Here is a 27442-nt window from a genome sequence, read left to right on the forward strand (position 1 = left end):
AGCACTACCTTCTCGTGTGAGCACTACCTTCTCGTGTGGGCACTACCTTCTCGTGTGAGCACTACCTTCTCGTGTGAGCACTACCTTCTCGTGTGGGCACTACCTTATCGTGTGGGCACTACCTTATCGTGTGGGCACTACCTTATCGTGTGGGCACTACCTTCTCGTGTGGGCACTACCTTCTCGTGTGGGCACTACCTTCTCGTGTGGGCACTACCTTATCGTGTGGGCACTACCTTATCGTGTGGGCACTACCTTATCGTGTGGGTACTACCTTCTCGTGTGAGAACTACCTTCTCGTGCGAGCACTACCTTCTCGTGCGAGCACTACCTTCTCGTGCGGGCACTACTTTCCCGTGTGGGCACTACCTTCTCGTGTGAGCACTACCTTCTCGTGTGGGCACTACCTTCTCGTGTGGGCACTACCTTCCCGTGTGGGCACTACCTTCTCGTGTGAGCACTACCTTCTCGTGTGGGCACTACCTTCTCGTGTGGGCACTACCTTCTCGTGTGAGCACTACCTTCTCGTGTGGGCACTACCTTCTCGTGTGAGCACTACCTTCTCGTGTGGGCACTACCTTCTCGTGTGGGCACTACCTTATCGTGTGGGCACTACCTTCTCGTGTGGGCACTACCTTCTCGTGTGGGCACTACCTTCTCGTGTGGGCACTACCTTCTCGTGTGGGCACTACCTTATCGTGTGGGCACTACCTTATCGTGTGGGCACTACCTTCTCGTGTGAGAACTACCTTCTCGTGCGAGCACTACCTTCTCGTGCGAGCACTACCTTCTCGTGCGAGCACTACTTTCCCGTGTGGGCACTACCTTCTCGTGTGAGCACTACCTTCTCGTGTGGGCACTACCTTCTCGTGTGGGCACTACCTTCCCGTGTGGGCACTACCTTCTCGTGTGAGCACTACCTTCTCGTGTGAGCACTACCTTCTCGTGTGAGCACTAATTTCTCGTGTGAGCACTACCTTCTGGTGTGGGCACTACCTTCTCGTGTGAGCACTACCTTCTCGTGTGGGCACTACCTTCTCGTGTGAGCACTACCTTCTCGTGTGGGCACTACCTTCTCGTGTGGGCACTACCTTCTCGTGTGGGCACTACCTTCTCGTGTGGGCACTACCTTCTCGTGTGAGCACTACCTTCTCGTGTGGGCACTACCTTCTCGTGTGGGCACTACCTTCTCGTGTGGGCACTACCTTCTCGTGTGGGCACTACCTTCTCGTGTGAGCACTACCTTCTCGTGTGAGCACTACCTTCTCGTGTGAGCACTACCTTCTCGTGTGAGCACTACCTTCTCGTGTGGGCACTACCTTCTCGTGTGAGCACTACCTTCTCGTGTGAGCACTACCTTCTCGTGTGGGCACTACCTTATCGTGTGGGCACTACCTTATCGTGTGGGCACTACCTTCTCGTGTGGGCACTACCTTCTCGTGTGGGCACTACCTTCTCGTGTGGGCACTACCTTATCGTGTGGGCACTACCTTATCGTGTGGGCACTACCTTATCGTGTGGGTACTACCTTCTCGTGTGGGCACTACCTTCTCGTGTGGGCACTACCTTCTCGTGTGAGAACTACCTTCTCGTGCGAGCACTACCTTCTCGTGCGAGCACTACCTTCTCGTGCGAGCACTACTTTCCCGTGTGGGCACTACCTTCTCGTGTGAGCACTACCTTCTCGTGTGGGCACTACCTTCTCGTGTGGGCACTACCTTCCCGTGTGGGCACTACCTTCTCGTGTGAGCACTACCTTCTCGTGTGGGCACTACCTTCTCGTGTGGGCACTACCTTCTCGTGTGAGCACTACCTTCTCGTGTGGGCACTACCTTCTCGTGTGAGCACTACCTTCTCGTGTGGGCACTACCTTCTCGTGTGGGCACTACCTTATCGTGTGGGCACTACCTTCTCGTGTGAGCACTACCTTCCCGTGTGAGCACTACCTTCTCGTGTTGGCACTACCTTCCCGTGTGAGCACTACCTTCTCGTGTGAGCACTACCTTCTCGCGTGAGCACTACCTTCTAGTGTGAGCACTACCTTCTCGTGTGAGCACTACCTTCTCGTGTGGGCACTACCTTCTCGTGTGAGCACTACCTTTTCGTGTGAGCACTACCTTCTCGTGTGAGCACTACCTTCTCGTTGGAGCACTACCTTCTCGTGTGGGCACTACCTTCTCGTGTGGGCACTACCTTCTCGTGTGAGCACTACCTTCTCGTGTGGGCACTACCTTCTCGTGTGGGCACTACCTTCTCGTGTGGGCACTACCTTCTCGTGTGAGCACTACCTTCTCGTGAGCACTACCTTCTCGTGTGGGCACTACCTTCTCGTGTGAGCACTACCTTCTCGTGTGGGCACTACCTTCTCGTGTGGGCACTACCTTCTCGTGTGGGCACTACCTTCCCGTGTGGGCACTACCTTCTCGTGTGAGCACTACCTTCTCGTGTGAGCGCTACCTTCTCGTGTGAGCACTACCTTCTCGTGTGAGCACTACCTTCCCGTGTGAGCACTACCTTCCCGTGTGAGCACTACCTTCTCCTGTGGGCACTACCTTCTCGTGTGGGCACTACCTTCCCGTGTGAGCACTACCTTCTCGTGTGAGCACTACCTTCTCGTGTGAGCACTACCTTCTCATGTGGGCACTACCTTCCCGTGTGAGCACTACCTTCTCGTGTGGGCACTACCTTCTCGTGTGAGCACTACCTTCTCGTGAGGGCACTACCTTCTCGTGTGAGCACTACCTTCTCGTGTGGGCACTACCTTCTCGGGCAGCTGGGACTCGACCTCCTTCTTGAGGCGGCGCAGGAGGAAGGGGCGCAGCACCTTGTGCAGACGGCGGATGATGAGGATCGTCTCCTCCTCGTTGAGGTCCACCTGTTGTGCAGCCCACACGCCACGCGCAAACCATCAAAGGACGACCGCAGATCAACCCGGACAACAGGCAGAGCCCAAGAGATGATCGAGATGGGACAGGAAGGCAGGTGTGGCATTTTTCCGCATGGCTCCAAACACTTTTTGGCAGTCCTGCCAGCGGGGAGATGATCGAACCATTATTATATACAGGCAGTCCTCTACTTACGATGGAGATGCGTTACGACGACCCCATCGTAAGTCAAAACTATCGCAAGTCGAAGATGGCCTAGCCTACCCAGGAGTCTTAAAGAATGGTGATAATTTAGCAAAACAGAGCGATTTACAGTACCGTACTGTATAAACTATATACTGCATGTATTTATTAATTACAATATTGTATTGCACAGTAAAATGTAAAGTAAAAAAAAACAAGGTAAATTCTTAGACTATCTATATGAACTGCAATTTAATAGAAAGTTTTTTCAGGAAACAATCCTATCTGCTATTAAAAACGTTTAACATGCATTGAACGTATCGTATCGTGGTAACCCTAAAATGAAATCGCTAAAGCTACGTATCATACATGCATTGAACGTACAGTATCGTACCTCGTACGCTGCTGCGTTTGCCTGCTGCGCGAAATTTTAAATATTTGACAATTTTGTCGTATCGCTATCGTAAGATCGAAATATCGAAGTTGGACCATCGTAACTCGGGGACTATCTGTATACTAGGCTTCCAATGCTTCACTGGGTCACACCATGACTGTCGCCTGATATGCAGGAGGTTGTGGGTTCGCAAATTCCATCCTGACCATGATGCCTGTATATTTGGAGACTGCATGTTCTCCCCGTGCTCGCGCGGATTCTACTCCGGGTTCTCTGGGGTTTTCTCCTCCACATTTAGAATCAACATGCGTTTAGATTTGGTTGCTATACATTTTCACGTGATAAGCCACACTCTGTTGACCTATCATTTGTGGCTAGGTTGCTTCTGAAAAATAGCAATATAGCTCAGTGGGCCTTACCTGGTAAAATATTTTTTTTTTTAGTAGTTTACTCTATTATTCATATTGTCTCTCTCATACATATCTTGTTTGATTTGCAGTTTGTTCAATTAGCCTAAAGGTAATATTGTAAAAATAAAAACGGATTCTTACATGTACAATTCAATGCATATATTTCAACCATAAGAATGGATTTTAATTGACGATTTGTGAAGTAAAGAATGCATTACATGATGAGGTCTCCAATATTGCCGACAACAATACAAACATTATTATCAACTAGCCTTTTGCCCGTCCAAGGACAGTGTATTGCAGTAAATCTGAAACTTGCAAGCGAAAAGCAGATGACGACGTGATATTCATTGCATTAATGAGTGTGCAATTTGTAAGGGCGCGGTGACACAGACTTATTTAATTTTAAGGTTATAATCCCTTGCTCATCATGACGTCCTTTTTACATGCTTTTCATTAACTCACTCTGTCTGTTGTTGTATCCTCAAATCTTGTAACTCAATTTTTACCCACTTCCCAATGTGGTATCGACTACAAACTTGGTATACTTATGTCATACTGATGACAATACTATATTCTATCATTAAAAATAAAAAATATATTTTTTTAAACATTATTTTTTACGTTATGTTTCGGCTTGGGTCTAATTGTCCACGCTCAACTGACGTTGGCTGTAAATCACCACGGCCCCTTACGTTATGGCAAGCGTCGGGGGCCACTTCCTGGAGTCGCGGAGTTCTTCCATTACTAGTACGGTACATTTCATTCAAGCGTGTTTGAAAAAAAAAAGTATTTTTAAATATTACTTTTACTTTGATGTCTCAATAGCGTGACGGAGATCGCGTGACGTGAGGGTTCTGCCTTTGTCGTGAGGGTTGTAAGTTGACGCCGAGGAGGGGGGAGAAGGCACCTCCGCCCCCATGTGGAGTGATGTCAGCCGCTAATTATTATGAATGAGGGGGAGAGGTGTCCATTTGGAGGACGTCACCTGTTTTTAATTATTAATGAGGGGGGCTGTTCGATGTGGAGTTACGTCACCTGCTCATGATTATTAATGAGGGGGGAGGGTGTTCCATGTGGAGTGACGTCACATGCTCATGATTATTAATGAGGGGGGCTGGTCGATGTGGAGCGACGTCACAAGCGTCAATGACAGACATTTCTGGGTATTGTTGGTATAGTAATGGCAACTGCTTTCCACCACAGCAGTTTTGTAACCTTCCTATGACACTTGACCGTCGGCCAGAATCACATACTGGCTGGGATATATATTGCCTTGACGCTTCACCATCGTTTCTATTTGCTACATTGGCACAATGTCATGAAAAAAATCGGACAAGTGTGACCATTGCCAACATTTCACTCGAACCATACAGAGACTACGTGTACCGTGTTCATATCTGGCCCCGAATCCACAAGCACAATCGTTATTCACTCCATAATAAAGATTTTTTTGGGGTTAAAATGCGTAATTATAAATGTGTCGTTAAATCCGCCACCACCCGAAACAGCCAATTAGTATGGTCACGTAAACAAAACGTGCCAATCAGTTCCTCCTTTAGCACACCGGTTGTGTGTTGGGAGAGTAAACCCACATTTACAATAGTGTGACGTTTCACTGGCAGTTACAACTGGCATTATAGGGCGATTAGCCAGAATTGTGAAGTCTTCTTCCTGTTTCGGTCTTAAATAGAGTAGAGGTGATGTCATCACTGTGAGCCTCAGGTGCAAACACCAGAGAAGGGGGTTAATGTAGTCATATCTATTTTGGATATTGGTCGCGAAAGCCTACGTGTTAAAACACATTCCTGCGGAGGGAGCTGGTAGGAACGTTGGGTTGCTCGGTCAATGGCCAGGGTCAATGGCGGCGCGGTGTATTCCGCAAATATGCCCGACTGTGAGGGCGGGCACAAGCTGGCGTGAGTAGTTTAAACGTTGAGTTTTATAAGGGCACCACGGGGTGACCAGCTCCTCCCCTCCCCACCCCTCCCACCCCCCACCCAGCCCCACCCTCCCCACCCAGCCAAACTCTCCCCACCCAGCCCAACCCTCCCCACCCTCCCCACCCAGCCCAGCCCAACCCTCCCCATCCAGCCCCTCCCCTCCACACCTAGCCCCTCCCTCCCCACCCAGCCCCTCCCTGCACGACGGACGGACAGAATAATCTCCTGTGGGCTGGTGTAACCAGGAGGTTCCTACCAGTACCAAACTACTCAATCCGCCTACAGAGAGCTGAACAACCGAACCTTTTCTCCCGTCAAGGCAAAGGGGGCGTTGAACCACTGCTCAAAGGTGCTGCAGCTCTTGAAGATGGTGGGCAGCAGGAAGTTGAGCAGGGCCCACAGCTCGGGCAGCTTGTTCTGCAGCGGCGTCCCCGTGAGCAGAAGGCGTCGTGGCGCGATGTAGTGCGTGTTCAGCACCTGCGCAACGTTCGGAGAGTCAGGAACCGGGAGGGGGGGGGGGCAAGAGTTAAGAGGAGGCTAAACCAGGGGGCGGCAAACCTGCAGCTCCAGAGCTGCATACAGCCAGCTCTTTAAGGACTGCTTCCTGACATCATTAATTAAGGGCCGTCCCGTATTCACCAAGTGCATTTCGGCTCTTGAAATATTGAGTTTCTTTACTGAATTCGAAACAGAATGGCTCTTATTATTTTGGTTGCCGACCCCTAGGCTAGACGGAAGAAGGCCACGCGTGGTGTCAATCAATCAGTAGACACGGCCGGGCAGTAGCACGTTTTAAATTTAGATTTAAAGCTTTCGTGACTGCAGGGATTCATATTCTTGGTTCTTTCGGTAAAGTCACGTAGAAGGGAAACAATAATAAAAATATAAAACAATTAAATAATAAAAATATAAAACAATAAAATTATCACGACGTTTCGATTGCAACACAGGCCATCATCATCAGGTGTGAAAACCACAGCAAGAAAATTTGAAAAAAGTGGCTTTTTTTCTGTAGCACGTTTGCCCACTTGCAGCAGGGGATCACGGTTCGAGCTCTGCCAGCCACCCTGGTCAATATCTCGGGTGCTTTACCCCCAAAAAAACGCACACCATATGCTTTACACTTTCACTGAGGACACTGACGATCCAGTGGCATTATTCAAAAATGGGTACGCCATGTGTGTGAGTCACGGTCAAAAGTTTGCTAAAATTACTAAGAAAATTACCACAAGGATAAAATAAAGTATTGCACTCGACTGTTAAACTAATGCAGACCAAGGCCGTATTTATAGTATATATTGGGGGGGCATATCCCCCCCCCCCAATATTCAAATCTGCTCAAAATGTCCCCCCCCCCAATATTTTGCTATAAAAATATTTAAAAATAATAATTGCTATGCTATGTAAATAAAAGCAACAATTCGCTAAACATTGGCCACAACATCTGGACTTGTCTTCATATAACAATGCATAGATTTCTGTTTAGATTATTGTGGTTATGGTTGTACTGTATTAATCCCTAATCTCAGCCATTACATACAATGAAACAAGAAAAGGAGAAAAAAAGAATAAAACAGAGTAGACATTGTAAATAAATAAATAAAAAGCCCATCCCATGTGCTAGTGAATTTTAAACAGAAATGAGTTTTCAAATTTCGATGTTTTTTTCTGGGGGGGGACCCCCAGACCCCCTGGAAGATTTGGTCCCCCCAAATGTTATTATGATAGCCTTGCACGATAATGGGGCAAATACCATACATAAGTATGATTGTATTTGATGTGCAGTCAAACTAAAAGCTTCTGCACGACTGAACACACGTTATCCCACAAAACACAGTCCAGCATTAAAGGAGCAAGTGTCCAAAATTCATATACCTGGGTCAGCTTGCAGTGGTGGTTCTTCATTCTGTGTCCTTCGTCCACAATCATGTACTTCCAGCGGAGCTGCGTGGGCACACCGGTACAGAGGTGTTCATAGCTTGGACACAACGACAGCAGACAAGTTGACCCTAAGCCTTCATTGGCACTAGTTTAGATTTGAAGTTTTCGTGACTGCAATGTTCCATACTCTTTGGTTCTTTCGGTGAAGTCACGTAGGTATAAAATAAAAGTAAAACAAAAAACCTTTTTTATAAAAGTAAAAAGAATAAAAAAAGACATTTATTTATTTTTTGCTTTTTTTTTTTTATAAAAAAAAGTTTTTTATTTTATTTTATACCTTCGTGACTTTACCGAAAGAACCATTGGCACTGTTACGGTTGCAGCCTTGGGGGGCAGCAAGCGTCTTGTGTGTAACCGCGGTACAATCGGAACAAATATTCTTCTAGTGTTCCGGGAAAAGTCCTGGCAAGATATAATTCAATGTCGCATTTGCCAGGCACACCGAGGAAGCTTGGCGGAGGCCACCCCAACACGCAAATGGAATACGACTGGGAAAAAATCAACCCGTAAAAACAAAGTTTTTCACTATAAATCCTTTATATGCGTGGCGGCTAGAGTCCTCTCGTCCTCTGGCTTGAGATGGTTACCACCTATGGGTCAGATGATTGCCTGCCACAATTAAGCAATTGGTAATTAAATATAATATTTTTTTTTTCTAAAAAGTGTAAATATGCAAAAAAAATTTCATGAAAATAAATTGTCACGCACAACGAGTCTGTGTGCAAAATGTCAGCTCGATTGGATCACGGGAAGTGGGTTAAAAAACGACCGAAAGATTTGCACGGTCGTAAGCGCGCAAGCAAGCAAGCAAGTGAACTTAATATAAAGGATTTAAAAAGATCAAAGGTAACAGCAGGCCGTGTCAGCACGTTTCCGAGGCGATGGCTACCTTGGCCAGCACGTGCTTGTCCTTGATGATGTACTCGTATGTGGTGAGCAGCACGTTGAACTTTCCGCTGCGAAGCTGTGGCATGAATGCTCGCCGCGCAAGAGGAGAACCCTGCAGGAATTGGCGGAGCGCTCTTTGTGAGCAAAGCACATTTAAAGTTCTGCTTCTTGTTCAGGGACTTGTGAAGTATTACACCCCGTCGTATGGACAACACCTCACAGCAAGTCAACAGCCAACTCACTGTTATTTTCTCTTCTTGCATATTTAAAAAAAAATATTGTGCATTTTTGCGAGTATAAAAATAAAACATGTCTATGCAGTTCTCCAGATCTCCTTTTTAAAATACAAATGCATCTCAATGGGCTCGACAATGATTACAGAACATCGAAATATTTTTATTTAAAGCTTTCGTGACTGCAGGGATTAATATTCTTGGTTCTTTCGGTAAAGTCAAGAAGAAGGGAAATAATAAAATAATAAAAAAATAAAACAATAAAATTCTCACGACGTTTCGACTGCAACACAAGCAATCATCAGGTGTTGCAGTCGAAACGTCGTGAGAATTTTATTGTTTTATGTTCATTATTTTATTATTTCCCTTCTACGTGACTTTACCGAAAAAACCAAGAATATCTAAATATTTATGCCACCGTTATCAAGAACATACGTACACACACTCATTACATGCATGGACATGCTACGGCTCATTTGTCTGATATGAAGCAGGCAGCGATATTACTTTTATGTAAATTTTGCATCAGCAATAGCCACCTTGTAAGATATCTTCACCACGGATGGGCCCCATTTGTCAAATTCCAGCATCCAGTTTGACAAGGTCCTGTTGAAAGATATAAAGATTGTAAAATAGATTAGAAAGGCCACATTAGTGTGATATGCATGACATGTTATCACCTTCCTGTGCAATTTACATTCTAGTGAAAAGTTGAAGATATCACATACTACGCATAACTTCAGATATAAAAGTGGAGCAATAAGCAAAATCATATGCATTTACACAAAAGCAACTCTCAATGGACCATCAGCAGCAATGGGCCATTATAATTTTACAGCTTCCCAAAAATGTTATGGGGTTGGAGCGGTAGTGGAGTGCTTAGTGCACTGCAACATGAACCCAGTTTCCCGAATTAAATTCCCAGCCAAGTGGTAAAATATCTGAAATGGTCCTTGCCCCATGCCTCCTTCACCAACCCACACACTGACCAGCATGGTGAAGTTTTGCCAAACAAACCCTGTGACTGACACAGCATGGGGAGTGGCCTTCACCCAGCATTGGATTGACAAAGGGCTGTGAATTATTATTAATACTATTACCATATACAGTAAAACCTTGGATTGCGAGTAACTTGGTCTGCGAGTGTTTTGCAAGAGTAAATTTTTTAAAAAAATATTAATTTGATAAACGAGCGAGGTCTTGCAATACGAGTCGTACGTGTATACGCTTTGTCTGCCGAGCGTCACGTGATCACAACTGATGTACGAGTGCTTTGGATTACAAACACGCTTCCGAAACGAATTATGCTCGCCAGCCAAGGTTTTACTTTACTCCAAATTAAAAGATGCATTTTTCTCCTTGTATTTTAAATCAAGAGTTACGAATGCGTTTTTTTAATCTTAGTTGTTCCACAGCAATATATGACCACCCAGAGGATGGAAGACACCAGGAGCTGTTGAGGATAATTTTCCAAAAGACGCCTCACCATATTTAACAAAAACATTCATAACCATCTGCTTGCAATTAGCTCTCTGTAGCAGCACATTTCCCAAGTAAAAATAAACTTTATTTTAAAATGACGGCAAAGTCTGAGGTGAGTCTTATTTTCCGGAGCATCTTACAAATCGGGAGAATGCAGTATAACCAACTTATGCATCATTGAGTTTTACAATTAAGCCAATGCTGGTTATAATTGACTAGCTTTACTACCCGGCTTTGCCCGGAACTTGGGTTCACCACGCCCAGCCACCTTTGTCTCCCCAGTGGCGATGTTCACACACCACACCAGTTACTCGTTTGAGGCTGAGTCAACCTAGGGGAGGCCCAGGACCGGTTCAAATAATCGTCACCGGTGGTGGCCGTGAGCGGGAATCGAACTCGGGTCGCCGGGTTCGTAGCGCAGCGCGCTAACCACTACACACAACTTTCAGGGTGCGTACGGCAGTAAAACGACTGAAATAATAAACCAATGCTGCGCGAAGAACGCCTTAGACCTGCAACACATTTGTATTTCACTTTACCCGCGAGCAGCAGGCACACTCCGTTACGCTTCCGCACACGGGTCACATGACAGAGATGTGACGTCACAGCTCACTTGCCGTGCAAAATATATGCATTCTTGCGCCACCCCACCCCCCCAAAAAAAATACAAGAGTCTATTCTTATAATTTTTACATAGTGTACAGTCTGGAAAGTACGCACATGGCAAATTTCAAGTTTGTTGCATGTCGGGAAGTACGCTAAACATTTTGAACAGACACACATAATCACAAATTTCCATTCTATATATTGTATATCGCTGAATCTCACGAGAGGGGTACGATGATGAGGAAGGGCCCATTGAGTCGCTTGTGCTCCATGAGGTAGGTGATGAGGGCTATGGTCTGGATAGTCTTGCCGAGCCCCATCTCGTCAGCCAGGATGCCGTTGAGGTTGTTGTTGTAGAGCGACACCAGCCACTCGAGGCCTTGTACCTGTAGCCGGGAAGGGGGGGGGGGGGCAGTTTAACACACAGTTGTGGCATATGAGACAACACCTATAACCCAACCCACCCAAAATGCAGCCCCCCCAATCTCGTTGGATCTCAGAAGCGAAGCAAACTTGAGCCTGCGCAGTACTTTGGACAGAGCGAACGCCACGCACAGAAAGAACGGTAAAGGCTGCGGGTCTACGTTGTCGACAGAAGAGGGCATTGCGACAAAATCCATTGTTGTACTATACTTCATGCTCACGTCTATGCTGCCTGTCTTCAACAACCCGCAGCGACGAGCATGGTGGAATATCGACAAATAATAACCTCAAAGACCTCGACAGCGATCAAAAGGCCCTCACCTTGTAGTGGGACTGACAGAGGACTGTGCATTTAACAAAGAGAACAGAGTTTTATGCGGACAAGGTTCAGAGCATACGGAGGGGCAATAGGTAAGATGCAGACCTGGTACATCTTGAGCGAGCCGTTGACAAGCAGGGACGACTGGCACTCCACCCTCTCGGAGACGGCGTGGGCCATGGTGTAGTAGGACTGCGATCCGCTCACCTCCTGCCTGCGGTACTCATCATCCACATCCTGCCGGGCGTGCCTGTCCAACGACAAAAGACCGTGTGGAATCACTCTTCACCACCAAAGACAAAGATCCCCCATATAGTCTTAACAGAATATTGGGGCAAGTGCTGTTAAGGGAGTAGCACCTATGAATGCACCGTACACGAGGGAGTGGGTGGCCAGCACCATGCCCAGGCACCTTTGTCTCTCCCAAGTGGAGATGATCACACACTGCACCATGTACTCATTTGAGGCTGAATCGACCTAGGACCGGTTCAGATAATCGTCACTTATGTTAGGCGGAATCGAACCTGGGTTATTGGGTGTATAGTGCAGCACACTAACCGCAACACTACTGCTCTCCAACACCACCACCACCACCATTTTCATAAATAATATAAAGTCGAGTTTTATTTGTACGCATGTTGAACTTCTTTTGCACCGTACATAGATCAACCGTGCTAATCAGATGTGCGGGGAGGAAGGCCAACAAACTAAACACAAAAAGCAGTTCTAAAAAAATTCGTTTTCATCCTCTTTGGTTCTTTCGGTAAAATATAAAATAAAATAAATTAAATCACGACGTTTCGGGCGCAACACAAGTGGCCGTCATCTGGTGGGACAACCACAGCAAGAAACAATTGCTGAAGTGGGCAAAAGGGGGCTGCTTGTAACAAGAGGCTATATAAGTAAGAGAGAGAGGGGGGGGGGAGAGATAGAGAGGGTGGGGGTGTGGGGTAGGGGGAGTGGAGAAGTGCAAGCTTCAACACCTTCAAATCTAGATTGAAATTAGTTTTCAATTTAGAAAACAAGTGAGCGCGGTTGCCAGGGCATGCCTACCAGTGTGAATTTAGCAGCATTTGTTACTTTGATCAGTCTTAGTGTAGTCGACAAATACCCATGGCATATTATAGACACGTCTTAGTGTGTGGATTTTTCACCGAGTAAATCTAATGGTCTGGTAGACTAAAGCAGTGAAAAATATAATCCCCTATGTGTTATTAAATGTTGGTGAGGGGTACACAAAGTTTTCCTCGCTCAACATCATCATGCCAGATGACCAGTGAACTCTTGTCAATTTGTAAATAGACAGAGAGCCATTTATAATTCTTGGTCTTCCTCGGTGGCAATGGCCAGTGTCAACATTACTATACAGGTAGTCCTCGACTTACGATGGAGATGCGTTACGACGACCCCATCGTTAGTTGAAAATATCGTAAGTCGAAGATGGCCTAGCCTACCCAGGAGTCTTAAAGAATGGTGATAATTTGGCAAAATAGAGCAATTTACAGTACCGTACTGTATAAACTATATAATGTATGTATTTATTAATTACAATACTGTATTGCACAGTAAAATTTAAAGTAAAAAAAACCAAGGTAAATTCTTAGCCGACCTATATGAACTGCAATTTCATAGAAAGTTTTTTCAGGAAACAATCCTATCTGCTATATAAACTTTTAACATGCATTGAACACAGAGACAATTTAACTCCGTCGACCGCTAGTGAGAGTGAGGCATCGCACAAGGCAGGAGATGCGTACAGTACATCCCGGCAGCGTCCCAACGTACAGTATCGTACCTCGTACGCTGCTGCGTTTGCCTGCCACGCGAAATGTCAAATATTTTACAATTTTGTCATATCGCTATCGCCATCGTAAGATCGAAATATCGTAAGTCGGACCATCGTAAGTCGGGGACTACCTGTATTATCTTCGTACGCATCTTAATTCAGACCAGTTATGAGTTTTCCCAGTAGAGTCTGTCATACCTAAGACTTCAGTGGGTCGTCGTAGTCATCATCACGCTTGATGGAGTTTTGTCCACACAGTTGTCGGTGACCAAAAAACAAACACTTCGCAGACGAATACTTTCGTCGCTAATTGCGCGAGCAAAACTTAACGCCGGAGCTTACTCGATGATGTGCTTTGCGTCGTCCTCAGAGACGTCCTCAGTCTCGGGGTGTGGCAACTGCTTTCCCTTCTTCGTGGTCTCCTCGCCGGGAGGAGGCACCTGCGGCTGAGGCAAATCTTCATCCTCATATTCCTTCAAACACAACACGATAAAACACACCGTCAAACACAAAAGGCTAAAGAGAAAAAAAAAGCCGCAAAAATAAACCACGGTGCAAAAGGGCCCCACAGGCTTATGGGACAAATGCAACTCTAATGAGTTGAAAGATAACCTTTCTTTATTATTTTATTGCCCATAATTAAAACAAGTCAGTGTGTAAACAATTTTGTTACTGAAGAGTGTACAGCGTGTTTTGTAAAAAGGTTCCCATGCAGGTTGTGCTTGCATTTGCCCTTTCAATGGAACTGAATTACAATCAGCCGCGAGAGATTTGGAACTAGGTTTTGGTGGAATGCGAAAATAATATTACGCGTCCAAATCACACAACCTTGAGGACTTCTACTGGCTAGCAGTTGGCAGTATAACAAATAGATGGCCTATCCGTGAGGATATTTATGGAAATTCAAGTGAGGCTGTGGTGCATTGGAACCAGGTGATCCAACTTCAAATCCCTGCCATGGCTAATATGAGTGGCAGGCGATATCTCAGAATCAGAATCTTCATTTAGCTTGGAAGAATCCGGTGAGTTCCGAATCTCATTTTACATTAGTCCAGCAGGGGCAGGCCAGAAAGTTACTGGTCCTAAACCGGTCCTGGATCCCCCCAACTTCTACAACCTGAATTGTCCAGCATGGTGAAGTATAGTCAAACAACCCCCATGATAAGACGTACCATGGGGTAGCTGTGATCCAGCAGAGGATTGAGAAAGTGCTGTAAAATATCAGTATTCCTTTACTCATTAAAAAATCTGAATGTCGGTGCGTGAGGTCTCTTTTACCGTGTCATCCTCTTCAGAGCTACTCTCTTCGCTATCCGACCTCGGGGCAACTTCATACCTGCGCACATCAAAATCGAAATGGTAGAAACATTTTTTTACAAACAAGTCATCAATTCATAATAAACGATTTTGGGTTAGATCGCGTTATTTATAAATGTGTTGTAACCCTCCACTCCACCACCCGACACGGCCAATCAGCAAAAAAAAAAAGTGTCACGTTGACAAAATAGAAATAGTTCACTACTTTAGCCCACCGGTGTGTTGAAGAGTGAATCCATAACATTTACAAATTGCTGATTGGCCGTGTCGGGTGATGAAGGGTTACGACACATTTATGAATAACGCGATCTAATCCAAAAACGTTTATTATGAATAATATTGGTCGCGAAAGCCTACGTGTTAAACTGAAGTCATCAATTAACTGGGATGCTACCGAGGTGTAATGGAAAGCACACTGGACATACAATCAGTTCAATCAATAAGCATGGCAGCTGACACAATGGGATACAGCTTCTTAAATAACAACCCCTCGGTCAATACAACAGAATGAGTACACCACAGATAGCATGACAGATCGTGCCACCGTGGCGAGATGTTAACTCCCTCGCCTGGTACGCAGGAGGTTGTGGGTTCGATCCTGACCCTGATGCCTGCTGTATATTTGGAGTTTCTACGTTGTCCCCGTGGTCGCATGTCTTTTTTTTTTATCCAGGCCCTCCGATTGTTTCCCTACACATTTAGAATCAACATCCTTTCAGAGTAATTGGTTGCCATAAATACTTCATTTCTTATGCTCATTTTAATGTTGTTAAATATTAGAATTTCTCATGATGAATTTATGAAGTTACTAATTAAATAATGAAAGTAGTAACTAAATTGCAATTGTCCATTTAAATGTTGCTTTGTAAAACGCTTTTAGCAGAAGAATTTACAGTATGACAATTGTAAGACTTCATTATTTTCAGATTTTCACGTTATTTAGTTTTGTGTAGCCGACAGCTCATGAAGTATTAGTTTAGATGATAAATGTGCAAAGATTATACGACTTATGGCAAAGCTTATGTTAAATGAACTGCAACTGAAGAACTTTATCCCTCATTGTTCATATTATAATTACAGTAAAACGCTAAACCAATACACACAAATTGTGAAACACAATTACCAAGTTAGGGCAAAATAATGTCATCATTATTCTTGGTTCTTTTGGTAAAGTCACGTAGAAGGGAAATAATACAAAAATATAAAACATCAGGTGTGATGATTGCTTGTGTTGCAGTCGAAACGTCGTGAGAATTTTATTGTTTAATATTTATATTATTTTATTATTTCCCTTCTACGTGACTTTACCGTAAGAACCAAGAATATGAATCCCTGCAGTCACAAAAGCTTTAAATCAAAAAATGTCATCATTGCCATATAGTGGAATTGTATCGTGAAAAATTACATCGCAGACAGGTAGGTTAGTAGTTTAGTGCAATGCGTGAAATACCCAGGGTTCATCTCAAGCCAGGTGTCCAGCTGGCTGGCTTTAGGGGCCTCCGGGCCTGTGAGGATGCGGCCCGATTCCGTCTGGATGACCTTGACCGGGAGGTCGCTCATCTGACTGCTCTCATCCAGTGGCTACGTGACAAACAAGACATGGTATCAAAACAACGAGACAAACGTGGTCCACTGCTGGCTGCTCCGGTGAGCCGTACTAACGGATGGCTGAATTAAAGTGCATTGGTAAAATGCCACACATTGTGTCCGTCCTCGAAATACCAGGATAATTCACGTGCCTTAAAACATATCATTAGCCCCTTCCGTATGTGCACCATTTATCGCACACAAAGGCACCATGTTTCACATAGTCTGCAGTAGTTTTTCAGCAGGGGCGATGATTACTATGTGTTCGCCAAATCAGGTAATTGGTGGGTAACTATTCAAATTTGGCAAATTTGGACCATGATTCCAGTAGACATGGCCTGCTCTTTTTCAAACAAAGCCACGGGATCTTTAACGTCCACTGTGAAGCAGACGGCATGTAATTATGGTAAATACACCCAGTCGATTGCCTGACGGAGCTGGCTGTAATCACCAGGGAAACATTGTACTCAAATTGCAAATGTTGTGGGTTTACTCTCAAACACAGTGGTTTGCTGAAGTAGTAACCAATTGGCACGTACCTCTCCATCCGGACCCATCCCTGAATTAGAATTCTCGCCATTCTCCTCCTGCTTCTGAAATGTCAAAAGAGCTATCAATGCACTGTTTGTAAAAAAAAAGCCAACTTATGTGCAGTAGAGAAAGAATTAAAGTTTTACAAGTGTGCACTCAAACTCCTTTATCAAATGTTCAGATTGAATTTTTGGTTTGTTTTGTCACAATTAATTTCCAACAGTGTAATCAATGCTACGTTCTAGAACAAGGAAATGTACAGTCTGAAACCTCACGGAAATCAGTTTTAACAATCACGCCCATGTTAGGGAACAGCCATTGGAAGACGATATAACAGAACTATACTCTACATATATTTGTACCATCTTATTTGACAGGTACTAGTCTACTTTACCGAGTGTTGACATCCCCAGCGTTTAACAGTACTGCTATTTTGTATTTTGGATTTGTCAGCTAACATCGGCCGTAAGCCCAAGTTGAGGTGCACCAATTGTTTCCTTCTAGCTCCGCCCCCCCCACCGTTCCATTTCCTGGCTACCACATTCAGATAAGCCCCTCCCCCCTCCCCCTTAACTTGTATATAAGATCTTGTCTCTTGGATTTTTCCTCACTTGATACAGTAATTTTAGCTGTGACGGTCCCACCTGAAGACGGAGACTTGTGTTGCCTCCGAAACGTCGTGATTTAATTGATTTATTATTATTTTTACCTACGTGACTTTAGCGAAAAAACCTAAGAGTATGAATCCTTGCAGTCACGAAAGCTTCAAATCCAGAATGACGGAACTACTTCTGAAATCCTTTCATATGCCCCCCTATCAAAACTAGGTGCGATGCACCTTCTCAGAACCATCAGAGTTTAAATATGCATATGGAAAAAAAAACAAATAGACCATAGTTGAGAACCCGATGTGAACACGGAATGGAACTAAATATTAAGAAGTAATATTTAAAACAACTTTTATTAAAACACGCTTTCATGAAATGTACCGTACTGGTAATGGCAGAACTCCACGACTCCAGGAAGTGGCCCTGAAGCTTGCCATAACGTAAGCGGCCATGGCCAATTACAGCCAACGTCAGTTGAGCGTGGACAATTAGACCCAAGCCGAAACATAACATATAAAAAATAATGGAATTTTTTTTATGTCATCAATATGACAATTATACCAAATTTGCAGTCGATACCACATTGGGAAGTGGGTTCAAATTGAGCTACAAGATTTGAGGATACAACAACAGAGTGAGTTAATAAAAAGCATGTAAAAAATAAATTCTTCTCCCGCTGGTCATCCCTGCATGTGGGCCAGTGAGCCCAATCTCCTCCCCCATCTATGGACCCAGGAGTATTGAGGCCGGGCCTCTGTTGGCAGAGGTTTTTGTCCTCCCCCCGCCCCCTACGCTACCATCCCATTATATTATTGGTTCTTTCGGTAAAGTCACGTAGAAGGGAAATAATAAAATAAATATAAAACAATCAACTTCTCCCGACGTTTTGACCTGATGATGATTGCTTGTGTTGCAGTCGAAACGTCGTGAGAATTTGATTGTTATATATTTATATTATTTTATTATTTCCCTTCTACGTGACTTTACCGAAAGAACCAAGAATATGAATCTCTGCAGTCACGAAAGCTTTAAATCAAAATTTTACCATCCCATTGTTGTGGTCTGTGTCTTACACTGGGCTCTTATTTTGTTGCAAAAAAACCAATCTTTTTTTCGATTTAAAGCTCATTCAGACGCTGTCTCCCCGACAGACCTGGTCTTCACCTGAGGACGGCTGCTTGCGTTGTGGCCGAAACGTCGTGAGAATGATTTTATGTTTTATTTTATTATTTTATTAATTCCATTCTACGTGACTTTACCGAAAGAGTAATCTTTTTCTTGGCAAATGGGGAAAATTACCCGACCGAAATGTTCGAGTGTGCAGTGTCTCACCTTCTTCTTCCTCTTCTTCTTTTTCTTCTTTTCACGGGCGGCCTGCTGAATCTTGTGCTCGCGCACCAGGTCCGTGAGATTACCAATGTACTCGTCCGTCTGCATGAGCAGGTAGGCCAGACGCTTGTCCTTCTTCTGGTCGATAAGATTCCTGTAGCCTTCCTCATCTTCTGCCTGCACGTCCCATCGCCAACGTCAGTCACGTTATTAGTATTTTGTTAACTGGTCAGCGATGGAATTGCGGGGAGCGGAGGTGGTGAGGAGCCAAGGGGGTTGAAGAGTGCTGGATACCTATGTTACCCCTGTCAATTGTGTGCATGGACACCTACGCGTGGCGATGCTAAATCCAGTGTCCAGCAGTATATCTGGTCAAGGAGCAAATAGAGGCCCTGTAGGTTGCTGGAATGTATGTAGATTGAACTTATTTCGCAACGTATGTAGCCAACCGTGCTAGTCAGAGGTGTGGGGAAGGACAACAAACTAAACACGAAAAGCATATTGAAAGAAATTAGTTCTCCAAATGAATGGGTCCACCGATGTATGGATAAGTCCCTCCAACAACCAACTGCAATTCTAGTACTAAGCAAATAATCAATTAAAGGGATTGTGTTTGCTGTACCTACTTTGTACTTGGTTTGGTTTTGAAAGCCAGGTCCTCCCTTGGAAGAGATTTGTGGTCTAAACAGGCTTTTTAAAGCCCCTTCTGGTATTCCCAAATTGGGTACGGCCGTAGAGCTGGAGCAGTTTCGCCCTGGGCCTTGTGTCCGAGAGAACCTCAGAAAGGGCCAAAACGGACTCGAAATCGGCATTTTAGCACTCGGCTTTCAAAAACCAACCGGTGGCCCTACAAGCGGGCTTACAAGAGAACCACCCGTGTTATTAAGAATACGCGAGGCTCTGCTTGTCTCTTTTAAACCACACCCTGCTCCCCCCTTGCGGGCAGTTATAGAGAGAAGTGTGGGGGTGTGCGCAGCACTGACCATGAGGCGCCGCATGCGCTCCTTCTCGATGCGCTCATTCTCCTTCTTCTGCTCGCGCTCTGTGTTGGCGTGGTATGTGGCCACGGCGCGAGTCACTTTCTGCACCTTGGCCGTCATCGTCCGGTGGAACTCCTTGAAGTCCTTGGCATGCTGCAGGATGCTATTCAGGTACTCCTGCGTGTGGAGAAGGCAAGCAAACATGTGCGTGAGTTGATTTCAATGCCGAGTATGTTCGCGGACAGCAGAGGACACGGGTGCCCCTATCACCGCCTAGTAGCCACTCTGCCACTCTTCTTGGGACCCTCGCTAATATGCATTGCTTCCCTCTATGCATTGAGATGATGATAAACATTCATTGAGATTATTTAGCTGCTATGCCCACATGATAGGTCACCTTGTTGCGCTATCATTTGTGGCCAGGTCAATTCTGAAAAAGAAGTTGATACCCGTGGACTTTACCTGGTAAGATACAAATTATTTAGTTGTATTTGTATATTTTAAAGTAATTTGTTTACCTTTCCTATACTTGCACTATTTCATGTTTTTCTATTGTTTGTTCTTGTAACGTTCTTGAATGCACCTACTGGATATCTGTGAAAAAGCTTTCGAGCTCATTGGATTCCTCCAGTATAAATATTATGATTCTAAGCCTAAACCTCACCTACCCTATCATGCATAACCTGCCCGATATAACCTACCCCCAATGTTTAACAATTTTACTTACAGAACTAATCTACATTTTTTTACATACCCGAGTTGTCAGATAGTGCTTTGATGACCGTGTATAAAACAGATTACATGTCATGGGCAGCAGACAAAATTACAGCAAAATCCATTGCAATACTAAGTTTCCATTCCCCTACATCTACGTTACTCGACTTCACCCAAAATTAACCAAACAGAGTGGTACACACACACACACACGTACATGTGTAAATACTAACTTTGGGCATCACTGTTCTGACCCGTGACGACGTTGCAATAAATTGATGGAATTCAATTTTTTGTTCCACCGGTCCTATTTACAACGAAGCTCTTCGGAGGGGAGAGAATCCAACACCGGCCCAACACACGAGTGGGGCTTTGGGGGGGGGGGGGCTGGAGGGTGCCGCACCTGGTGCTTCTGCTTGCGCTTGCGCTCCTGCTCGATCTTCTGCTGCTTCTCCAACTTCTCGGTGATGCGCGCCTCGCGCAGCGTCTGCCGCTTGCTGCGCTTGTACGCCTTGGCGTTGAGCGCCGTCTCGAGCGTCGTGTCGCGCCGCATGCAAGCAACAACCTCCTGCCGTAGCTGCACACCCCCAGCCCCCCCAGGACATTATTGGGAATGAAGAAAAAACGTCGTCATCAAACTTCAGTGATGTCACCGTGTTGGCGTTTTATTAAACCGGGGGGTGCGGAACCTTTTCGTATAAGTCCTTGAAATTTCTTAGGTGGGAAACAAATTAAACACCCACCACCTTAGTCATTTCTATTACTGGAAGAGAGAGTGCACAAACATTATAAACGATGTTGTTGAAAGATGGTAAATATTCCACCCCAAGGCCTGAATCATATGGCTAAGATGCTTGCGGTGAAAGATAAATATCATTTGTGGATTTTATTAAAGTGCTATGCCCTCATGTGGCCACGGACCATAGAAAATGGAAGTCGTGAGCCATATCCCACAATCATGTGGTTCAAAATAACTGAGCGTTTTTATTTTTTTTACCAACAAAACTTTAACTCAGACAGCCTCGGATGCAGAATAACATTAGGTGATGAATTTATAGATACATTCACTCATCTCTAATGACACTCTTCTTTCTCAGCAGGTGGTTTAATGTCGTGAATTCGACAGCTCTGCAAACACGTGTCTTCAGAATCGCAGGAGGTGGAAATTTAAACGTATTTATTTGTTCAGACACATTGAAGGAAGCAGAAAGAGAGGAAGACCGAACAGATAATGGCTTGACGACATAAAAGAGGTTGGTGCCAGAAAGATGTGGCACTACTTGAGCATATTGGCAAATGGCGAAATGTGCAGTGGTCACCGACGGGCTATCTGCCCATGGATCATGATGATGAGGATTTATACTGGTAGGAACCTCCTGGTTACACCAGCCCGCAGGGGATTATTGTGTCCGTCGTGCAGGGAGGGGCTGGGTGGGGAGGGGAGGGTGGGGAGGAGCTGGGTGGGGAAAGTGGGGCTGGGTGGAGAGGGGAGGGTGGGGAGGGGCTGGGTGGGGAGGGTGGGGTGGGGCTGGGTGGAGGGTGGGGCTGGGTGGGGAGGGGCTGGTCACCCCGTGGTGCCCTTATAAAACTCAACACCGGCTTGTGCCCGCCCTCACAGTCGGCCATATTTGCGGAATACACCATGCCGCCGTTGACCCTGGCCATTGACCGAGCAACCCAACGTTCCTAGCAGCTCCCTCCGCAGGAATGTGTTTAATTTCTCGCCATTAGTTTAGTGGGTTACTTAAAAATGGATCACCCAGTGCGTCAGGTGGTACCTGGCGTTGAAAGTTGAGGAGGCGCAGCGCCTTGATCTCGATGGTGGCCTTGTTGCGCAGGTCGCCCGGCAGTGATCCAGGCAGGTTCTCTAGCTCCTCAATGCGGTGGGCGATGCGAGCCTGTAGCCTGCACACAAGGTACCCCCACCACAAACTTAATTTACAATACACCTGCATTCAATGTCAGAATCAAGAACCTTATAACCTGCCGAAGGCTGGCACGGTGAGCAAGTAACTACATTTAATGTATAAATAATGATATACCCAAAACAATAATGTATCAAGTTTAATGTGAGAATTGTGAATATGGCAAAGTAATTTGAATAGCACATCCTAGGTCTCATGGATTTTCTTGTGACGGAAGTAATAAACTGTGACAGTAATGTATTATAGAAAATAATGATACATGTTAAATATGAATTCATTTCCAATGAATATGAAGAAAAACATAGCCATTCCATGCAAAAGATTTGAGGTGCTGCCGCTCTCATCATGTCTGTAAGCTCTACCTGTACTCCCTCTCCTGCAGGATTTCTACAGGGTCGAGGCCCTGTGGCTTGGCGATGGGCGTGATGAGGTTCTGGCGTAACTGGAAAGGCGGCACGCTCGACCCAACATGGCCCGGCGTGGCCATCGGTCCGTGTGGCGTTGGACCGGGCCCTAAAGGCTGCGGCGTCATCTGTGGGTGGGGGGCCGACTGCCCCTGCGGGGTACCCGGCACTCCGCCCGGCACGGATGTCGGGGGCACGGAGGGTGGTGGGGCAGGAGAGGGTCGGCCGGCTGTCGGGTGGCGTTGGGGTGTGCTGCTCGACACCACCGAACTCAGCGAGGGACCTTCAACGAACAATTACACGCAGTGTTTGCGTTATTATCAACTTATGCATTTAAGCAAGCATTAACAAAAGGTGTTAGTAGTATAGTTCAAACTCCTCGTGCATAATTGCTGTTTTGAGGTGCACCGACTGTACGTTTTGCATGCAGGTCAGACCAGGACCCAGAGGTATTTTAACGTTCGAATTGAATAAAAGAGAATCCAAATCAGTGATTTACAAATTGAGCTTCCGAGCACCATAGAACATAGAAGTCTTGGCCCATGAAGAGGAGTGCAAGAAAATGACAGCGGTTACGTGCCGATGGCCTCCACCACTAACACATGGCAAGAGGGAAACGGAGAGAAAGAGGCAGTGAGACCACACTAAAGAGTGGATGTGCCATGGATCACGAAGCCCTTAGGAGAGGAGATAATGGATGTGGGGTATTCCAGAGGTGAAATTTACATTGCCAAGTAAAATACAGAAACGCTAAGTCTATTCAGACAATGTATCACAAGTAACATTCTCAAGCATTAACTTGATGCTACAAACTGAGGCAAGTTAAACGATTCACAATACCTTCAGACCACGGTTTGCTACTGCCAGTGGACATAGGCCCTTGTACTGCACCTCCAGGCATTGGGGAAATACCCATTGCTGCAAAATGAAAAAAGAAATAAATTCTGACATCGCCAAATATTAGCGAGGAGAAAATAGTAATTACCTGCATAATAAAGAACAACTTTCTTTCAGCAATGCAGCGAAAACCATACGGAAACATTCAACTAGCATCCACCATTACGATTTACATTTTTAAAAACGGTCAAGTGAACTCATGCTCCCATAACTCTAGTCTTACTGAATGTGTATTTTGCCAAAAGCCTGCAGATTTTAATAACCATCATTCATAGTATTTACAGTTAGTACACAATAGCAGTGCTTCTCAAATAACTCTTTCCCATGTCTCCATCTATTCCTGTGTTCCTCCATCAGTTACCTTCCTCTTGAATCTCCATCCTCGTTTCTCTCTCTCTTACGTCTCTCCCCGAAATGTTTTCACATCATCCTCTCATATAAGCGCTCCACGTCTTCTTTGTTTCTCTGCTTCCTTTATGTATTACTTTGTGTGTATAGACTTAGAGTTTCTGTTATTTTTCTTGACAATGTGACTTTCACCTCTGGAATGCCCCACATATCCATTCAATACAGATTGAAAACTCATTTCTTTAGAACTGCTTTTTGTATTTAGATAGTTGTCCTTCCCCACATCTCCAATTAGCACGTTTGGCTACATACTGTGAAAAAGTTCAACATACATACTTGTACCTCCTGTCTCTCAACCGATGTCTATCTATCCTATATTTCAATACCTGTGCCTCTCGCGTTTCCTCTCATATCCTCATCTGTTAAATCTCCCCACGCGTCTCTCATGTCTCTAATCTTGTCTCTTTCTCTCACCTCACGTGAAGGTAGGTGCCTTTTCCGATGTCTTTCCTTTTCTATCTCTCCTTACGTTTCCCCCCTACCCCGTGTCTTGTCCCATGTATTTCTACACTACTTTTCTCGTGCCTCTCCCTTAGTCTTTCTTTTGTCCTTTGTACGCATCCATGTGAATCTGTCCGTGCATACAGACGGCTGCGAGCGGCTAATGCACGCTTGCCAACACTTCACGGCGCAACTCTGCTGCTCTCTCACCATGTGGACGGCTGAACTGCGGCGGGAGATTCTGGGGACCGGGCGGGGGCGCCTGGTGGGACGACTGCGGTCCCGGCGGCGGCCGCTTGCCCTGGACTGCCAGCTGCAGGTTCTCGGGCAAGGGTTGGCCCCGGGCAAGCAGCTTGTAAGCCAGGATCTGAGCACGCAGCTGCTGCAGTTGGAGGGGGCTGAAGGAGGGCGAGGTGCCCTTGCTTGCGACGGCGCCCTGTGTTGGGTCGGGCGTCCCAGACGGACCCGCGGCTGGCGGAGGTGCGATGCCGCCTTGCATGGGGCTGGAGGCGTGCTCGGCACCGCTCATCGGAGATGGGTGTGGCGACGGATAACCTGCGCCAACCGCCATGGAAGAGGAAACGTGAAGAGTTTTAAATGGACTGCCGGTTTTCACTTGGTCACAATTGGTGGGAGGGCACTGTAGGGAACAGATAATTCCCTGAAAAATACTGCCACTCACACCAATCAGAAATGAGTTTGAGAATCAAGTGGCATGGGAATGTGAGTATTGATAAGAGCCATAACCATGTATGAGTAACAAGGGTACTGATTGGTCTAGCTAAAACTTTTTACATTTTAAATCTCATCTAGTCGCACATCAACAATGTGTAAATATTTACCTTTTTTACAATTGTACAGTGGTATGTTTTGGTAAATACATATAAAACGGTGAAGCATGTGTCTACTTGTAAGTGAACATTACATTATTGCCCATACAAATGACAAAATATCACATTGTTAGTGTTTCCCAGTTACAGTCTTGATGTGTCTGTATGCCAGCTACACACAAACTGTCAAACATGTCTTTCTTTCTATTATTTGCAAAAGAACAATTACATCAGCGGTAATTCTGCGTATCCTCAAAACAACGGACTAATTCAAAGGTGTGATGTATCCTGGTATATATATTCTTACCAAAACCCCCTTACTTCCAATAAGACTACATTTATCCCATTTACAGATTGTAAAGGGATAATTTCTTCGCGTGACGATACACTTTCGAGCTACGCATGTGCGACATTCCAAAAAAAGTTCCCTCCCTTTTTTCCCCCAACTCTCTCATGAACCCCCCAAAAAACCACCCCATTAAATATAGGAGACACCACGATATACCTGCTCAAGTTATTTTGAGGACACTCCGTAGATATGGTATGCCTGCAGTAAGTGTTGTGCTAAGCGGCTGCGAGGCCAGGTGAGTCTGACCCTGGGAATGCTGATCCATGGGGCTGTGCGGTGGAGGCAGGCTCGACATCGTTGGCCTCATGCCCATCGGGCGCATCGGTCCGTAGCGCGGATCGTCCACCATGACTTTGTCCTGCATGGATTCCATTGACTGCGTGTCAAACGCAAACGGAAGATAAATACAAACATTTACATATAAAAATGTATAAATACAGCAGAACAGCAGTTAAACATACTCTAAAACACATCATATGAAGTGCATAGGAACACAACGGTACGATTTAGTACATAAAGGATGGAAGTCCAGATGAAGTAGAAACATTAATATTTAATGTAGGAGTACCAGCATCTTAAGGCAGTGACAAGATATTTGGAATGTAATGATTCAATATTCTGTCTTCCACAGTACAATCAATTTGTTTCAATAATTTATTTTTTTCTCCAGTGTGTTTGTCTGGTTTGTAAAGTCTTATTCTATTGTTCTCATGTGACACTACCCTAAAGATGAATTTTCATATAACATCCAAGCAGCAGAATGACAAGGTGCGGTGCATTAGTTATATATAACCATACAGACTTCTCACACGCACATTTGGATACATACTTAAAAATCTAAATTAACATATTGTTACATGCCTACAAAACAACCTTCAAGACCCAAAGTGCCTTAACAACAACAATAATGAAAACATCAACGAACGTTCAAATTGACCAATATAAGCATCACACCTTGTGCATGGGGTACATGCTCTCCTGTGGGTAGCCCGCAGCGCCTGGCATGCCCATGGGGTGCCCACTGGGTGGTGGTCCAGGACTTGGGCCCATCATTCCGTGCATGGAGCCGGGTGAGGGTCCAGGTCCTGGGCTGGGCCCCATTATGGGCCCTGGTGAAGGCCCCATCATGGCCCCACCAGGACTGGGCCCCACCATCTGGCCAGGGCTGTGGCCCAGCATGGTGCCAGGGCTGGGACCCATCATGGTGCCGGGGGACGGGCCGGGCCCTGGAGAGAGGCCTGGGTGGGGGGTGCCACCCATGGCCTGATCTCCAGGTGCCGACATTGTGTCTGGCTACAGACAAAAAGACACACAAACAAAATGATTATTAGATATATAAGAGTTTGTTTCACCACCGACAACAACAAAAACACACTAAGATATGTATGGGTGGTGGCACGAATGCACAGTGGCGGTTACATTTCAATTTAAAGCTTTCGTGACTGCAGGGATTCATCTTCTTGGTTCTTTATTACTTCCCTTCTACGTGACTTTATCGAAAGAACCAAGAAGACGAATGCACAGTGGTTAGTGGAGGGGGGACGTTTTGAACCTCGTGATCCGAGTTCGATTCAAAGTCACGCGAACATCAACAAAGTGAACCGGTTCTTCAATTTCCACGCGTTTACC

At 45.4% G+C, this 27442-nt stretch overlaps 1 protein-coding gene across 6 annotated transcripts in view; it reads right to left on the reverse strand.

The window, feature by feature from the left end:
* LOC144733347 (SWI/SNF-related matrix-associated actin-dependent regulator of chromatin subfamily A member 2-like) overlaps positions 1 to 27442 on the reverse strand; it is a 59982-nt gene that overhangs the window by 31177 nt on the left and 1363 nt on the right. For 4 of the 6 annotated variants that reach the window (XM_078615201.1, XM_078615200.1, XM_078615203.1 and 1 more), the window contains exons 2-21: positions 26768 to 27106; positions 26060 to 26189; positions 24845 to 25189; positions 23729 to 23806; positions 22847 to 23171; positions 22338 to 22464; positions 20963 to 21136; positions 19849 to 20022; positions 18869 to 19042; positions 16937 to 16990; positions 16261 to 16391; positions 14772 to 14829; positions 13836 to 13966; positions 11813 to 11957; positions 11188 to 11351; positions 9417 to 9483; positions 8646 to 8756; positions 7691 to 7759; positions 6119 to 6292; positions 2762 to 2875 (exon numbers count right to left, since the gene is read on the reverse strand). In XM_078615201.1, coding sequence (XP_078471327.1) covers positions 2762 to 2875; positions 6119 to 6292; positions 7691 to 7759; positions 8646 to 8756; positions 9417 to 9483; positions 11188 to 11351; positions 11813 to 11957; positions 13836 to 13966; positions 14772 to 14829; positions 16261 to 16391; positions 16937 to 16990; positions 18869 to 19042; positions 19849 to 20022; positions 20963 to 21136; positions 22338 to 22464; positions 22847 to 23171; positions 23729 to 23806; positions 24845 to 25189; positions 26060 to 26189; positions 26768 to 27106 — 3084 coding nt within the window. The remainder of the gene's footprint in view (positions 1 to 2761; positions 2876 to 6118; positions 6293 to 7690; positions 7760 to 8645; positions 8757 to 9416; positions 9484 to 11187; positions 11352 to 11812; positions 11958 to 13835; positions 13967 to 14771; positions 14830 to 16260; positions 16392 to 16936; positions 16991 to 18868; positions 19043 to 19848; positions 20023 to 20962; positions 21137 to 22337; positions 22465 to 22846; positions 23172 to 23728; positions 23807 to 24844; positions 25190 to 26059; positions 26190 to 26767; positions 27107 to 27442) is intronic. The other 2 variants (XM_078615202.1, XM_078615205.1) reach the window with 1 other exon arrangement.

This window comes from Lampetra planeri, chromosome 46, assembly GCF_965212315.1.
Source record: "Lampetra planeri chromosome 46, kcLamPlan1.2.h2, whole genome shotgun sequence".
Classification (NCBI taxonomy): domain Eukaryota; kingdom Metazoa; phylum Chordata; class Hyperoartia; order Petromyzontiformes; family Petromyzontidae; genus Lampetra; species Lampetra planeri.